The sequence below is a fragment of the Polyodon spathula genome, unplaced genomic scaffold, assembly GCF_017654505.1.
Source record: "Polyodon spathula isolate WHYD16114869_AA unplaced genomic scaffold, ASM1765450v1 scaffolds_906, whole genome shotgun sequence".
Taxonomy (NCBI): Eukaryota; Metazoa; Chordata; class Actinopteri; order Acipenseriformes; family Polyodontidae; genus Polyodon; species Polyodon spathula.
Genome location: NW_024472393.1, coordinates 96656 through 110562, shown reverse-complemented (window position 1 = coordinate 110562; position 13907 = coordinate 96656). Strand labels below are relative to the sequence as shown.

At 46.4% G+C, this 13907-nt stretch overlaps 1 protein-coding gene across 2 annotated transcripts; it reads right to left on the bottom strand.

The window, feature by feature from the left end:
* Window positions 1-598: 598 nt before the first annotated feature.
* kri1 (KRI1 homolog) lies at window positions 599-13845 on the bottom strand. 2 transcript variants are annotated; one of them, XM_041242071.1, is made up of 19 exons: window positions 13598-13845; window positions 12910-12998; window positions 11909-12014; window positions 11172-11274; window positions 10999-11056; window positions 10793-10842; window positions 10495-10588; window positions 10224-10301; window positions 9501-9610; window positions 8182-8314; window positions 6324-6419; window positions 5808-5978; window positions 5643-5718; window positions 4983-5089; window positions 4441-4591; window positions 3003-3133; window positions 2305-2369; window positions 2016-2111; window positions 599-1412 (listed from the first exon to the last, which is right to left on the bottom strand). In XM_041242071.1, exons 1-19 carry the CDS (start codon window positions 13680-13682, stop codon window positions 854-856), a joined length of 2358 nt encoding a protein of 785 aa, XP_041098005.1. In that variant the 5' UTR covers window positions 13683-13845; the 3' UTR covers window positions 599-853. The 2 variants fall into 2 exon arrangements, with proteins under 2 accessions (XP_041098005.1, XP_041098006.1); XM_041242072.1 differs by lacking the exon at window positions 12910-12998 and having other exon boundaries at window positions 601-1412; window positions 13598-13676.
* Between the last annotated feature and the right edge of the window lie 62 nt (window positions 13846-13907).

Genomic DNA, 13907 nt, shown 5'->3' with positions numbered 1-13907 from the left:
AGACTTCTATTGTATCTGTGACCAATTCAAACAAATAAATGCTGTGGGAAAAAAACAAGCAAACAACACAAGACTTCAATCACAGTGCAGGTGATTTTTCATCAATTCTTATTAATCTCTTAATCAGAGAACACCAGCCACACCACACCATTGTGTTGTGGGTCTGGTTTCACACTCAGTTAATTTGTATTGTGAGCTGGATTTGAACCCAGATCTCCAAGGAGAAAGGCAGGCAGGGCTAGTGAACTAGCCCACTGCACCACCTAGGTCCTTGTGAAGAAATACCACCCTGCACAAAATAAAGGAAGCCTTTACTTTCTCAGCCATTGAAGCATGTTGCTGTGGACAATGAAATGCATTGCTGGGCATCCCTTAGCTTACAACAGTGATCACTAATAAAATTGTGAAACACGATCAACATGATAAAGCCCTTGACGCACAATCGCAGTGTTACACACAGCGCTATCCCCACCCCCCCCCCCCCAACCCCCAACCCCCAACCCCCAACCCCCAACCCCCCCTGAAACTTGTGGGACGTTTCAATAAAAGGAAACAGGCAACTTGAAATCTTTGGTACAAAGTTTATTTTTTGAAAATAAAATCTAGAAGAATAAAACAACAACAAAAAATTAATAATAATAATAACAATAATAATAATAGACAAGATTATGAAAAACAAACCCTGCAGATGTAAAAGAACTGAATTCTAGATCGCAGATTCCTAAAGACTCCCCCGGGATCAACGGAGAAAATGATGCCAGAGTCTTAAACCCACATTTCCACTCGCAGCTGGGACTGACTTGAAAGTGGTAGGAAAGGTCTTGGGGGAGGTAGGAACGGCTCCCCCCTCCCTTCACTCGGCAGCATGCTTGTTGCCCTGCTGCTTGTCCTGCTTGTTGCCCTGCTTGTTGCCCTGCTTCTTGTCCTGCTTGTTGCCCTGCTGCTTGCCCTGCTTCTTGCCCTGCTGCTTGTCCTGCTTCTTGTCCTGCTTGTTGCCCTGCTGCTTGCCCTGCTTCTGCTGGTGCAGCTGTTTGAAGAGCAGTCTCTTGGGGTTCAGCCCGTAAGCCTGGAGCCTCTGACTGCTGAACTCGCGACCCCCGACCTTTAAAAGGAGTCGGTGACGCCCCGCGCTGGCCCAGCGTTTCGCTGGCCTCTTCGGTTTCCCTCGACCGGCTGCGCCCGCTTTCTTCTCCTTCTCTGCTCCCTTCGACTCCTCCTTCTTCTTGGGCACCAGCAGCTGCTCCCTGCTCTCCGAAGGTTCGGTCCCAGTCTCTAGTGGTTTCACAGCTGCCGGCGGAATGGGTCCCGCCTCTCCCTCTCCCTCTCCCTCCCCCCGCTTCTTCAGACGTTCCCTCCTCTTCTTCCCCACCTTGGTCTTCCCTTCCTGCTGTCGACGGAGCGCTTCTTCCTCCCTGCAGGAAAAAACAAACACAACCAGAGGATTAATCTCTCCGGATCAACAGAGCACCGAAATCGGAATCAAAACCGAGACGAAGGCTCTGGCTAGTGGCCTTCGTCAGAGCGTGACGAGGACTCATCTCTGTGCTGCAGGGTGTGGAGTTGAAGCGTCATTTATAAAATAACTCTGTACGTTTCTTTCAGGGCTGCTTTGTACACAGAGTGTCTTTATTATTATTATTAATGAGTCATTTAGCAGATGATTTTATGCAAAGCGACTGACAGAGACTAGGGGGTGAGCTATGAATCATCAACTGCTGCTGCTGCTGCAGAGTCTCTTCCAATAGGACCTTGTTTTGTTTTCCGTCTCATCGAAGGACGGAGCCCAAGGAGGTTCAGTGACTTGCTCGGGGTCTCACACACACAGGGAGTCAGCAGCTGAGCCAGGATCTGAACCTCCTGGTCTCAAACCCCTTTCTCTATCCACCAGAGCCTCCTTTTACAATGTTACGTTAACGTTTGAGAGACACTGAAACGCTATTCCTGCAGCTTCGTCACTTTCGGAAGGAGGAACGCGACTTCTGTTGTGAGTGGAGGCTGCCCGGGCATTGACTTACTCCACAGTGAGAGACTTCAGGATCTGCTGCTTCTTTTCCACATTCTGAGCTTTGATCCTGTAGGACTTGAGATCGCTCAGCTCCTCCCTCTCCGACCTGGAGAGAAAAGAAAGCACAGTGACAGCTCGAGGTGTCACGCCTCACCGCGCGGCCCACCGGATCGTGACGCCCGGAACACGAAGAGCGACAAGAAGCGATTATTCACACCCGGAAACAGGCTCCAGTGAAGCAAGGTAAGGAGTGCGAGGTACAGTGACCCAGTTACCCGGCCGTCCTCTCTGCCTCTCACCTGAACATGCACGTTTTCCTCAGAGAGCACCAGCGATTCAGCTCCTTCTCATCAGCGGCCAAGATCTAAAAAAAAAAAAAAAAAAAAAAAAAAAAAAAAAAAAAAAAGGATGCAACCCAGCCTTCACACCCTGCAGCAGCCCGCACACACCACTGCCGTGACTGACCCTTCATCACAGGCGTTACAGGGCACTTACAATGCAAGCTTCATATTTAAAAACAGCCAGTGCAAATAATAACACTGCAAGAACACAATCGGAGCTAGGATGCAACAAGTCAGGATACAGTTACATCTACAACAATAGTGCAAGGAGAACGCCTCAGCTGAGGATCCAGTAACGTGGTTCTGAGGGCAGGCGAGTCCAGTGCAGAGCAGGGGGGGGCGGAGCAGAGATCTGCAAGTCTGAACAGGTATTTACAACAGAGGTGTTGAGATAATACAGTTTCCTTACTGGAGAACGATGCGGTTGGGTTTTCATGTTTATCTACTAGTATAGATCTTGCATCCACCAGAGGGTATGTTTAGCGAGGAGGGGGAGGAGATGGGGGGGGGGGCACTCGCAAGCCCCTAAAATAAATACCGGGGAGTTGGTTTATTTTTCTGGCTCGGTAACTTTGCTGGCTCAGTTTCTCTTAGTGATCAGAAGTCCTGTAAACACACGCTGTCACTCACGCACACGCACACACGCATGCACACACCTCTTCCGTGGTGAGGCCGAAGTCGTTGGCGACCACGGTCCTGTATCTGAAGCGGCACGGCTGGTCATCAATTATGTCCTCGTAGTCCAGCTGGTAATACTCCTCCAGGTACTGATCAAACGTACTGTCCTCTAGGGAAGGAGAGCACAGAGGGGAGGGGGAGAGAGAGGGTAATACTCCTCCGGGTACTGATCAAACGTACTGTCCTCTAGGGAAGGAGAGCACAGAGGGGAGGGGGAGGGGTAGAGGGAGAGAGAGGGAGGAGAGGTAGATTGAGGGAGGAGGTAGATTGAGAGGGGGAGAGGGGAGAGGAGAGGTAGATTGAGGGAGGAGGTAGATTGAGGGAGGAGGTAGATTGAGAGGGGGAGAGGGAGAGAGAGAGGGAGGAGAGGTAGATTGAGGGAGGAGGTGGTCTCTCTCTTGAGAGGGGGTAGGGGTGAGAGGGAGAAGAGGGGAGACTTGAAGGGAGGAGATTGAGGGAGGAGGTCTCTTGAAGAGGGGAGATCTATGAGAGGGGAGGAGAGGTAGACAACTAACTCCTCCCTCCTTGAGAGCCTCCTCCGAGAGGGAGAGATGGGAAGAGGTAGATCCCTCCTCTTGAGAGGGGAGATAGGATCTGTTATTGATAGAGGAGAGGTAGAGAGGGAGAGGTAGTTTCCCTCCCTTGAGAGAGGGATTTTGAAGGGGGAGAGGGCCCATCTAGACTCTCCCCATCTAACTGAGGGGAGAGGGAGGGGAGAGGAGGGAGGGAGAGGAGGAGGAGAGAGAGGGAGAGGGGGAGAGGGAGAGAGGGAGGAGGGGGGGAGAGAGAGAGAGGGAGGAGGTAGATTGAGAGGAGGAGAGAGGGAGGGGGAGAGGGAGAGGGTAGAGAGGGAGGAGGGAGAGGAGAGGGGGAGAGGGAGGGAGGTAGAGAGGGAGGAGGGAGATTGAGAGGGGAGAGGGAGAGGGAGGAGAGAGGGAGGAGAGGGAGAGGGAGGGAGAGGGAGAGGGAGAGGGGGGAGAGGAGGGAGAGGAGGGGAGAGGGAGGGAGAGGAGGGAGGAGGGGAGGGAGAGAGAGGAGGAGAGGAGGGGGGGGGAGAGGGGGGGGGAGGGGGTACTTCAATAACAGCATGGCGACGGCTTCGTCTGGCTCCCATCCTTTGAATTGGAATTGAGATTTTAGGAGACTTAGTAACAATGGTTTGTTCAACTGCCAGTTTCAATCGACTAACAATCATCGTGACCAGACATTTTCTGTTGCCGCTGTTGAGACACGCTCATTATAACAGAATCAAAGGAAACTGGAATTGAAAAATCCACGCCTCTCTGCCTCTGGTATTACTGAGACAGGTCGACAAAACGGCACAGATCTCTCTGAAGCGATCACGAGGCGCGAAGAAACAAAACCACACACACCCGGGCACCGGAACTGCAGCCCACGTGACCGAGCCGTACTCACTGGGGTCGAAGGCGGGCTTGTCCCGGGTCACCACCTCAGCGAAGTGGGATTTCCGTCGCCTCTTTCCCTTCTCGGGAGCTTCCTGCTTCTTCTTCCTCTTGTTCTTCTTGGAGGAGCTGGGCTGCTGGCTGGGGTCGTAGTCTGCGTCCATCTGCAAACAGGACGGGCACAGCTCAGAAACAAGTGTGCCAACAAACTCTGCTTGCAACCCTGTTAGGGTTATTATTAGCAATGAGATATTTAACAGACGCTTTTATCGAAAGCCGCTTACAGAGACTAGGGGGGTGAACTCTGCATCATCAACAACTGCTGCTGCTGCAGAGTCTCTTCCAATAGGACCTCGTTTGTTTGATGTGTCGTCCGAAGGACGGAGCTCAATGAGGTTCAGCGACTTGCTCAGGGTCACGGTCACACGCACACACACACACACACACACACACACACACACACACACACACACACACACACACACACGGCTCTTCACTCCACCAAGCACCGAACATACTTTTCTCTGAGAAAAAGAAGCACGCGGGTTTTCTTACAATGAAGTCGGGGTCTTCACAGTTCGGGGCGTAGGCCCCCCATTCTCCTTGTCCCTCTCCCGCCTCCGCTTCCTCATTCCCGGTCCAGTTATCCCAGTTCCAGTCCTCTGGAAAAGCGTGGATTACAGGAATTACAAATCTCAGCTAAACTTTCAATGCGATCTGACTGCTGCCTGGCCCTTGTTACGGTCGACTGCGATTCTGAAATTATAAAGCAGTCCCACAATGACCTTCACTTACCCGGGGCAGAGCTGGATGGGGCAGTTCCACCAATTAGGCAAAATTTCTAAATCCTGCTAATAATACATACAGGGTGTCATTATCTAGAAGAAAATGTTTTTTGGTTTTTTTTGTACGGAAGTTAATGGTTTGACACACGTGTTTAACTGAAGCAATGCAACCATGTGATAATCAGCTTGTATCCACAGATGCATGGCAATTCTTTTTCTTATTGTGATTTTTTGAAACGCAGCGCGATTTAATTCTGTTAACATTTGCACAGAGAAAATACCTGAAACGAAACGGCAGTAAATGTACGTCCAACGCCAAACAAACACACCACAAGACTTCTTTAAAAAGCATCTCACTCCCAGGAACTGCCCGTTCCAAAGGGAAACCAGACACGGATTCTCTCGTCGGGGGGGACCATTTTTATATTACCGTCGAGCCCCTCCTCTTCATCAAACTGGGGCTTCTCTTCGTCTCCCGCTCCGTAATATTCGTCCCCAAAGAACTTCTGCAGGAGGATGAGAAAGGAGAGCTGTGGGCTCGAATGGACCGCTTGTGACTCTCTCTCTTTCTCTCTCTCCCTCTCCCCCTCCTCACCTGCATGAGCTGGTCATGTTGCTGGGGGTCAAAGTCCCCCTCCAGGTCCCCCTCTGTGAAGCCCACGGTCTCGTTGCCCGTCAGCTCTCGCAGCGTCTGCAGCTTCTCCAGCACGGCACGCCGTTTCAGATTCTTCAGCTGTTTCAGCTCTTCACGCTTCTGCGCCTTCTCCTGAAATCACGCAAAACAAAACCGAAACAAATGTTCGAAAAACGTTGCAGTATTTTTAATTTAAGTTTGGCAGGGATGAAGGGAGCCAGATCCGTCGTTTAGGGAGTTAGTTTAGGGAATGGGATGGGAGCAGCTCGGGTCTTCCGATTTTATTTGATTTTGAGTTATTGAAGGAGCTCTCATTAGCGTTTGAACGACAGCTCTCTGTCTCCGAGTCTCCCTCCTGCTACCAGCCCTGTCGCTGTCCTGCTACGGGAACGTTTTTTTGTAGAAAACATCACAAACTCATTTAATGTCTGTTTCGAAAAAAAAAAAATCTGATTAAGTTTTATAACGGCGAGGTACCTTTTTCTTCCTCTCTTTAACCTCCTCCCTCTTTCTCTTCCTCCGTTCGTCTTTCGTTCGCACGGAAGTGGCGATCGTTCGGGGGTACGTCTTGATCTGGGGGAAAAAGGGGGGGGGATAAAACAAGAGCAGTCAAGCTACACTCCTCCGCCCTGCTCGGAATTCAGCAGGGTTCAGGCACACACAGCCTTACACTCTATTCTAGCAGCGTCATTATTATACACGGCATCCTAGTTCACATTGTATTCTAGCAGTGTTATTATTATACACGGCATCCTAGTTCATATTGTATTCTAGCAGTGTTATTATTATACACGGCATCCTAGTTCATATTGGATTCTAGCAGTGTTATTATTATACACGGCATCCTAGTTCATATTGTATTCTGGCAGTGTTATTATTATACACGGCATCCTAGTTCATATTGTATTCTAGCAGTGTTATTATTATACACAGCATCCTAGTTCATATTGTATTCTAGCAGTGTTATTATTATACACGGCATCCTAGTTCATATTGTATTCTAGCAGTGTTATTATTATACACAGCATTATTCTAGCAGTGTTATTATTATACACAGCATCCTAGTTCATATTGTATTCTAGCAGTGTTATTATTATACACGGCATCCTAGTTCATATTGTATTCTAGCAGTGTTATTATTATACACGGCATCCTAGTTCACATTGTATTCTGGCAGTGTTATTATTATACACAGCATCCTAGTTCATATTGGATTCTAGCAGTGTTATTATTATACACAGCATCCTAGTTCACATTGTATTCTGGCAGTGTTATTATTATACACGGCATCCTAGTTCATATTGTATTCTAGCAGTGTTATTATTATACACAGCATCCTAGTTCATATTGTATTCTAGCAGTGTTATTATTATACACGGCATCCTAGTTCATATTGTATTCTAGCAGTGTTATTATTATACACGGCATCCTAGTTCATATTGTATTCTAGCAGTGTTATTATTATACACAGCATCCTAGTTCATATTGTATTCTAGCAGTGTTATTATTATACACAGCATCCTAGTTCATATTGTATTCTAGCAGTGTTATTATTATACACAGCATCCTAGTTCATATTGTATTCTAGCAGTGTTATTATTATACACGGCATCCTAGTTCACATTGTATTCTGGCAGTGTTATTATTATACACAGCATCCTAGTTCATATTGGATTCTAGCAGTGTTATTATTATACACAGCATCCTAGTTCATATTGTATTCTAGCAGTGTTATTATTATACACGGCATCCTAGTTCATATTGTTATTATTCTAGCAGTGTTATTATTATACACGGCATCCTAGTTCATATTGGATTCTAGCAGTGTTATTATTATACACGGCATCCTAGTTCATATTGTATTCTAGCAGTGTTATTATTATACACAGCATCCTAGTTCATATTGTATTCTAGCAGTGTTATTATTATACACGGCATCCTAGTTCATATTGTATTCTAGCAGTGTTATTATTATACACGGCATCCTAGTTCATATTGTATTCTAGCAGTGTTATTATTATACACAGCATCCTAGTTCATATTGTATTCTAGCAGTGTTATTATTATACACGGCATCCTAGTTCATATTGGATTCTAGCAGTGTTATTATTATACACAGCATCCTAGTTCATATTGGATTCTAGCAGTGTTATTATTATACACAGCATCCTAGTTCATATTGTATTCTAGCAGTGTTATTATTATACACGGCATCCTAGTTCATATTGGATTCTAGCAGTGTTATTATTTATATTAGTTCTGTAGCGTTTACTGTAGACTCCAAAGCTTCGTGTGCAGGTGACAGCGATCGGCATTGTGCGCACTCCTTTCTCACCAGCTCTGCGTCCGGCTCCTCAAAACGGAAGTTGTAGCGTCTCTCGAAGTCCTCCTGTTGATTCAGGAACGACTCCCCCTCGTCGGAAGAGTCTTCCACCTCCTCCTGAACTATCTCATCGTACGTGGGGATCCTGCGCGCACACACACACACAAACACGCAGAAACTCAAAACTACTGCAAACTCACAGACCAACGGGCTGCATGGGGGGGGAGGGGATCCGGGGGGGTTAGAGAAAGGGGGCTTGTTGTTACCAGGAGGTTCAAATCCCGGCTCAGCCGCTGACTCACTGTGCGAGACCCTGAGCAAGTCACTGAACCATAAAACAAACGAGGTCCTATTGGAAGAGACTCTGCAGCAGCAGCAGCAGTTGTTGATGATGCAGAGCTCACCCCCCTAGTCTCTGTAAGGGGCTTTGGATAAAAGCATCTGCTAAATGAATTAATAAAACAATGAAAGAGATCTGATTTGGAGCTGATGAGGTTCAGGGCTCCTACCAGACACTGCAGGGATGGGAATAAGGCTGGCAGTGTCACCCAGGTCAGGTTTCGCTAGCAGCTTGATCAGCCCCAGCCTGCATAGGTAACAAGCTCAGGTGTGTCTGATTAAACTCTGAGTGAAACCAGGCAGGTTTGGGCAGGAAATTCCCTTTTTAAAATCAATTATCCCCCAATTCCCGTTCCAAACGAACCTGTGGTCTTTATACAGGGTGTACAAGGACCTATTTTATTTTATTGTGTTACTGTTCCCATGTGTTGTAAGGTGTGTGGATTGTTTTAAATATTAATTTTTTAACAACATTTTGACTTTTTTTTTTTTTTTTTTTTTTTAACAACTTTTAAAATTGCATTCCACTCCCTCTGAGAGTTGCATGGACCGCTCAGAACTACATTTCCCATCATCCTCCTGCTGCTGCTCCTCACTGGTAAATCCATCTCAGTCACATGTGTGAGCAGGAGGATGATGGGAAACGTAGTTTGAGCGGTCCATGCAGGTCTATTTGGAGGTGGTGGAATGCAATTTAAAAAAAAAAAATTAAATAAAAAAATAATAATAATAAATAATAATAATAATATTACACCTTACTTAAACAGTTGTAGAAACACATGGGATCATGTAACACAATACAATAGAAAGGTCCTTATACACACTTTAAGCACATCATTGATCAAAGGGAGTCACTCAAAAGGGGTTGGGTATTGCAAACTGGGAATTGATTTTAAAAAGGAATTTGGAAAAACAGGAACTGACCCCCTGAACCCTGAAACCAGGAACGGATTCCCCCCTGTGCCGGGCGCTACAGCGCAGGAATACAGCACCTGTGCTCCTCTCCTCCCCCCTCCAGGTAGCCCTTATTGAGCATGTAGTCCCGCAGGAACTTCTCCCCATCGTCCAGGCTTGGGTCGTTCCAGTAATCATGCAGGTATGTCTGTCAGGAGAAACCAACCGGAAACATGGGGGTTAATTCATACCATACCCATTTCTATAGCGCCTTTCATCACAAGGATCCCAAAGCGCTTCACACACACGCGCACACACTGACACACACACACATGAACAATTCAATAATTAAAGCAATAACAATATGATAAGCATGTGTTGAATTCTCAAGGGTATTTACTCCATTAGCACAATTATAACTGATTTTACTTTGATTTGCAGTTAAAGGAGCAACGCACCCCGATGTAGTTTCCAAACCAGACAGAAACAACCAAGACTTTGAACTGAGAGTTCTTTGCGTCGTTTCTGATTTGTTTTCAGAATTACAGCAGAGTTGTTTCTTCCTTGCAGCCTGCGCTGATGACGTGGTTTGTGGAGTAAACAGCTTAGAGCATCTAGTCTGCCTTTCTCAATCACTGCCACCCTATCCTGACGCCTTGCGATACTGCAATCCAATACTGGATGGGAATAACAATGCAAACACAACGCAGAGTGACGTATATGAAGACCACGAGACACATGAAACCGGATCTTGCTTATTTGTTACAAAGAAAATCTCTCTGCGACCAAAAAAAAATAAATAAAGAAAAAGTTTCTCTCACCAGGTCTTGCAAATCCTCTTTCCCCTCCAAGTCTTTTTGCCCTTTCAGCCAGTTTAGATAGTCCTCCTCTTCTCTGTCCTAGGAAAACACAGCAGAGATGCATCTCAATACATTTCACAGGGTTACAAAGCTCAAAGGAAGTACTTTTCTGTTGCTGCCGCTGTGAGAAGCTCATTTTTAACAGAACACTGCCGAACGCAATCTTGATCGAGGATGATGCGTTGGGATTAGTGAGAACGAATCTAAAGCACGCCACTGTGATTCCGGGTACCTTCTCCTCCTGTGATTTCATTCTCCGCGTGAGAAGCTGGAACCCTTCATCCTTCTCATCGTCCTCCTCGCTGTCTTCAACAAACTTCCGGAAGCTGTGAGAGAGACAGGACAAGAGAGATCGTCCCTCTGTAGAGAATGAACTAATCTTGCTTCACAGAGCGGAATGGAAGCTGCTGAATAAGGTGATGTTAACATGTTGAATTCCGCACGGCTTGGTAGTTTTCCTATCTACTCAATGAAAGAAGCTGACTGCGGCCCCCGATGCAGACCCTGTGTTTGAAACGCCTTCCCCGTACCTTTCTTTAATATCTTTCTGCTCCTGGATGTAACTGGGCAGGGAAGCTCTCTGGGGAAGAGAAAAACGAGAAAGAACCGTTCAATTAAAGTTCTCGATAACCGTGGGAAAAAAAAAAAAAACGTGTCCAAACCACGATTTCAAAGTGCAAAAGGAAGCTGAGGAGCGCGTCTGGCTGTTCGGCTCCTCCAGATTCTGGGGCCTCACCTCTCTCCTCTTCGCTGCCTCTTCGTCGTCGCTCTCCTCTTCCTCGTCTGCGTATTTGCTGCAGAGAGACGCACACACAATGTTTTTTGCTTACTTTAAAGACAGCTGGGGTGCAACCACGAAGGTCACAACCCGCCCCCCCCCAGCACCCCTGTCTGCTCACGCTCACTCACCCGCCCCTCTCTAGAATAACCTTGCGCTCGTAATCCTTCAGGAACATCGGCTTGTCTTTCTTCGGCTGCGTTCCCTGCTCTCCTTCGCTGGTCGAGGGAGAATCTGGGACAGGAGGAAAAGAACGAGAGACTTACAGGCAGGGCTTGAAACACCCGCTCCCTCTGAGCCCAGTCCTGGCTTTGACATTATTTCAAATGGTCAGGAGCCAGGAGCTTGATGTTAAATAAACTGCTCCTCCCTGTACAGCTGCATGAACAGCCCCCGTCAGAAACCCTTACAGACGCACAGACTGGCTTACCCGCGCTCTGAGGAGACCTGCAATCCGTTCAGATTTAGCAAGGCCCTCACTGTTCAAACTCCTGGCTCCTGATATTAATAAGACTTCACTGAGGGGCGCTCTGAACCCCAGGACTGGGTGCAGCAGCAGCAGCAGCAGGGCTAGTGAGAGTTTCTAACCCTGCTCAAACTCCTGCCTCCTGATCATTGCAATATTAATAATAATACTAGACTTCACTGAGGGGAGCTCTGAACCCCAGGACTGGGTGCAGCAGCAGCAGCAGGGCTAGTGAGAGTTTCTAACCCTGCTCAAACTCCTGGCTCCTGATCATTTCAATAATAATAAGAATAATAATAATAACAGACTTCACTGAGGTGAGCTCTGAACCCCAGGACTCGGGTAGCGGGAGTTTGTAAAAGACACGAGATCTCAATGGACTGCCGCTGAATCAATACAGACCTTCTTTCCTGTAGAACTGGGTGTCTGACTGATATATCTTGGGGTCCCTCTTCTTTAGCAGAGACAGGGTCCTGTAGAAATCCCTCTCCAGTTTAGGATCAATCTCCTGCCACACGAGAGAGAGAGGGAGGAAGAGGTGAAAAAAGAGAAGATACAGCTCTGGGCAAATGTTCAGCATCACCCAGAATTAAATATTTTTTCAATGTCCATCATTTATGTACCTTATTCTCTTTTTTTTCAAAAATAAATGTGTTATAATGGTGTTAAGTTCTATATATATATATATATATATATATATATATATATATATATATATATATATATATATATATATATATATATACATGTGAATTTGGATATTTTATCTAACATCATATAAACAAAGAAACTACTAAATGATATTGCAAAAGTCTACCGGAAACCCGAACAGCAGTTCAGTATTTCATGGTAGATTTAGAAATGTCATATATTTGGTCACTTTTTCATTAAGTATATGGGAAAAACTACAAAGTGGTGGCGTGTGATTGAAGATGTTAACGTATCTTTTTGATTCTGCATGTTTCATTGTTAATTCTACAGGGTGAGGACGCAAACGTTTTGTCCGCAGCTGCTCTGAGGATGGCAGCATTGTCAAAGCTGCACCTGTGTACTAGCAGTCAGGTCAGCTGAGGCACTTATACAGCAGGGGCTGTGCCGGGTTCATTCATTCAAAGCTGATGAAGTCTTTATCAGATGCACATACATGTCGTACACATGTTGGCTCACACACACACATACGTTACTGTGCATCATAAAAATAATAAGATGTTACAAAACACCCCAAACGCGTTTAACCCTGCATTTCAACACCAAGGAAATGAAACACAGTCTCCAGGGCACAGAGAAGGCAGTTTTTTTAAACGCTGCGCTTGTCAGCTTCCAGTTATCCCAATCTGTTCCTGTCTTCTCTCTCCGGGGAACTGTGTTAAAGCTGGGGGAGTCTGCAACTCTGTCCTAATTACCACTTCGCTTTCTTCATCGTCATCCGAATCCTGGGACTCCTCCTCCTCCTCCTCCTCCTCCTCCTCGCAGTCTCCATAGCGATCCTTCACTGGAACAGTACAAACATAACCCTGTTGACCCATATAGACTATTCTCCTGTACCATGTTGTAGGGGGCACTGCAGTTTTCAGCTGCATGGTAAGTTTGGTATAGTTTCCACTACCTGCCTTATCATTGCACAGCTACAGCAACTTAGAAAGATCTTTGAAAATGCATCACACTACACCTTAGGGCTGGACCTCGTTAATTATTTTTTTCAGGTCAGATAAAGCTGCAGGTTTCTACATTCACAGATAAACTAAGATTGGACTGCGTGTTGTTGCACTTTGAGAACATTCAACTGCAAGGGGGTTAACATCTCAAGCCTGATGTGTTCATTTTGTTTTAATTGCGAGAGATCGATACCTTTTTATTTGGGAACATCTGTTGCCTGTATCCTGAATAAATGCGAGCAGCGAATCTGAGCACAACAGATTGTGCAAACTTAAGAGAAGATGGATTTAACCCTTGGGGGTCAGCTCTGGAAGCACAAGGCGTGCTGTTTGGCGATGCTAGCTGCAGATACGCGTCGTGTTCAACGCCACAGCATCAAGCTGCGGGCAGAACATCACGGCTAAATATTTACTGCAAAACGAGCCATCCACTTACATCTCTGCAGCTCTTCCTTCTGTCTGTACTTCTCGTATCTCTCCGCGAACTTCTGGTTGATTTTCAGCTCGCATTTCCCATGCATTTTTTGTATATTTTCGCCGTGTGGGTTTCTGATAACCGAACTGTATAATAAATATTGAATCCGAGTTAAAATAATAAATTACTGTCGTTTGAAATGCTGTGTGGAAATCACGTGGATACAGGCGTGCGGGGCTCTACGGGGTCAGAGAGCAGAGTGCGCTGAGCTAACCGACCAATCGCAAACGAGTTCGGGCACGTTCTGTGCCACGCCTTGCGTGGTGACGTT